The 1,344-nt window shown below is 36.6% G+C and overlaps 1 protein-coding gene across 1 annotated transcript in view; it reads right to left on the reverse strand.

Annotated features, from left to right (window-relative positions):
- LOC106869572 (uncharacterized) overlaps positions 1-348 on the reverse strand; it is a 22,026-nt gene extending 21,678 nt beyond the window's left edge. Inside the window, exon 1 of the mRNA XM_014915369.2 lies at positions 197-348. Coding sequence (XP_014770855.1) covers positions 197-344 — 148 coding nt within the window. The 5' untranslated portion in view covers positions 345-348. The remainder of the gene's footprint in view (positions 1-196) is intronic.
- Positions 349-1,344: the final 996 nt, after the last annotated feature.

Raw genomic sequence — 1,344 nt, forward strand, 5'->3', positions numbered from 1 at the left:
GGGGGGGGGCGTGATGGAGAAGAATATTCAGAGAGAAAAAGGCTATCATTATGCATAAAAATAAATAAAAGAAAAGAAATGGACAATGAAAAGCATCAACAAATAAATATATATACAATGTATAAGTTGAAAGAGCAGTCATTAAGAAGTAATATAAAATGACACGAGGTACAGTGTATGAGAAAAGTCAACTTACTAGCATCGATGTAACTTCCGGTTGAGATGTAATGATAAGTTGAGCCAGTTGATAAGAGCTCAGAACTATCCACGTAAAGGAATTTCAGTGTTAAAAAGCTCAGAACGATGTACGTTGGTAACATCCAGGGTATTTGACCGGTACCCATGTTTCACCTGAATAATGAATGTAGAAGAGGAGAGATTGAATGGCAAATATATTTATATTATTTTAGAAATAACTAAGAAGCTGTATCAGAATTTATTTTTTATTTTAATATCATGTCTAAAAGACCGGAAGTAAAGCAAGTTGTTAATGGAAAAAAAAACCGAAAAAGAAGCATTTTGTGCTAAGTACATCGATAAAGGAAGAGTTACATATCAGAAGTTAAACTGGATTAATAAAAATCAAGCAATCTTTGCTTTTTTTCAAAGATGTATATCAATTTTTATCAGTTAAATACAATTTCGATCTTCAGTCACAGATTTGGCTGATGATCAAACGAAAAATTCAAAATGGCTACCTTATATAATTTCGTAAGAGTTGGTAGGGTGTGGGAAAATAGCACAAACAAGCCTAGAGGCTATAACTCAAGAAGTCAGCGAGACGCTCCCCACTTGTTCTACATTAAGCTGTATAAGGCAAAACAGCGAATTGTGTATTGTGCTATGAAATACACAGACTCAGATTAACGCCTCCGTTTCGTGTAAAACCAATGGTAGCGTATTTATGTGGTTGTGTTATAAGCGTTAAAAAGTAAATAAGTATATTTTTACGTTTAATTTGAAAAATGTATCTGGCTTTGCATAAGTATGTACTCAGCATTTCTTTGAATTATGGCCTTCCCGGGACACAGAATCGTGTGCATACACAGACACACAGACATATAAAATACATGATACATACATGCATGCTGACGCTCCGTCGCTTACGACGACGAGGGTTCCAGTTGATCCGATCAACGGAACAGCCTGCTCGTGAAATTAACGTGCAAGTGGCTGAGCACTCCACAGACACATGTACCCTTAACATAGTTCTCAGGGATATTCAGTGTGACACAGTGTGACAAGGCTGACCCTTTTGAATTATAGGCACAACAGAAACAGGAAGTAAGAGTGAGAGAAAGTTGTGGTGAAAGAGTACAGCAGGGTTTGTCACCATCCCCTGCC

Source organism: Octopus bimaculoides, chromosome 26 (genome assembly GCF_001194135.2).
Source record: "Octopus bimaculoides isolate UCB-OBI-ISO-001 chromosome 26, ASM119413v2, whole genome shotgun sequence".
NCBI classification, from domain to species: domain Eukaryota; kingdom Metazoa; phylum Mollusca; class Cephalopoda; order Octopoda; family Octopodidae; genus Octopus; species Octopus bimaculoides.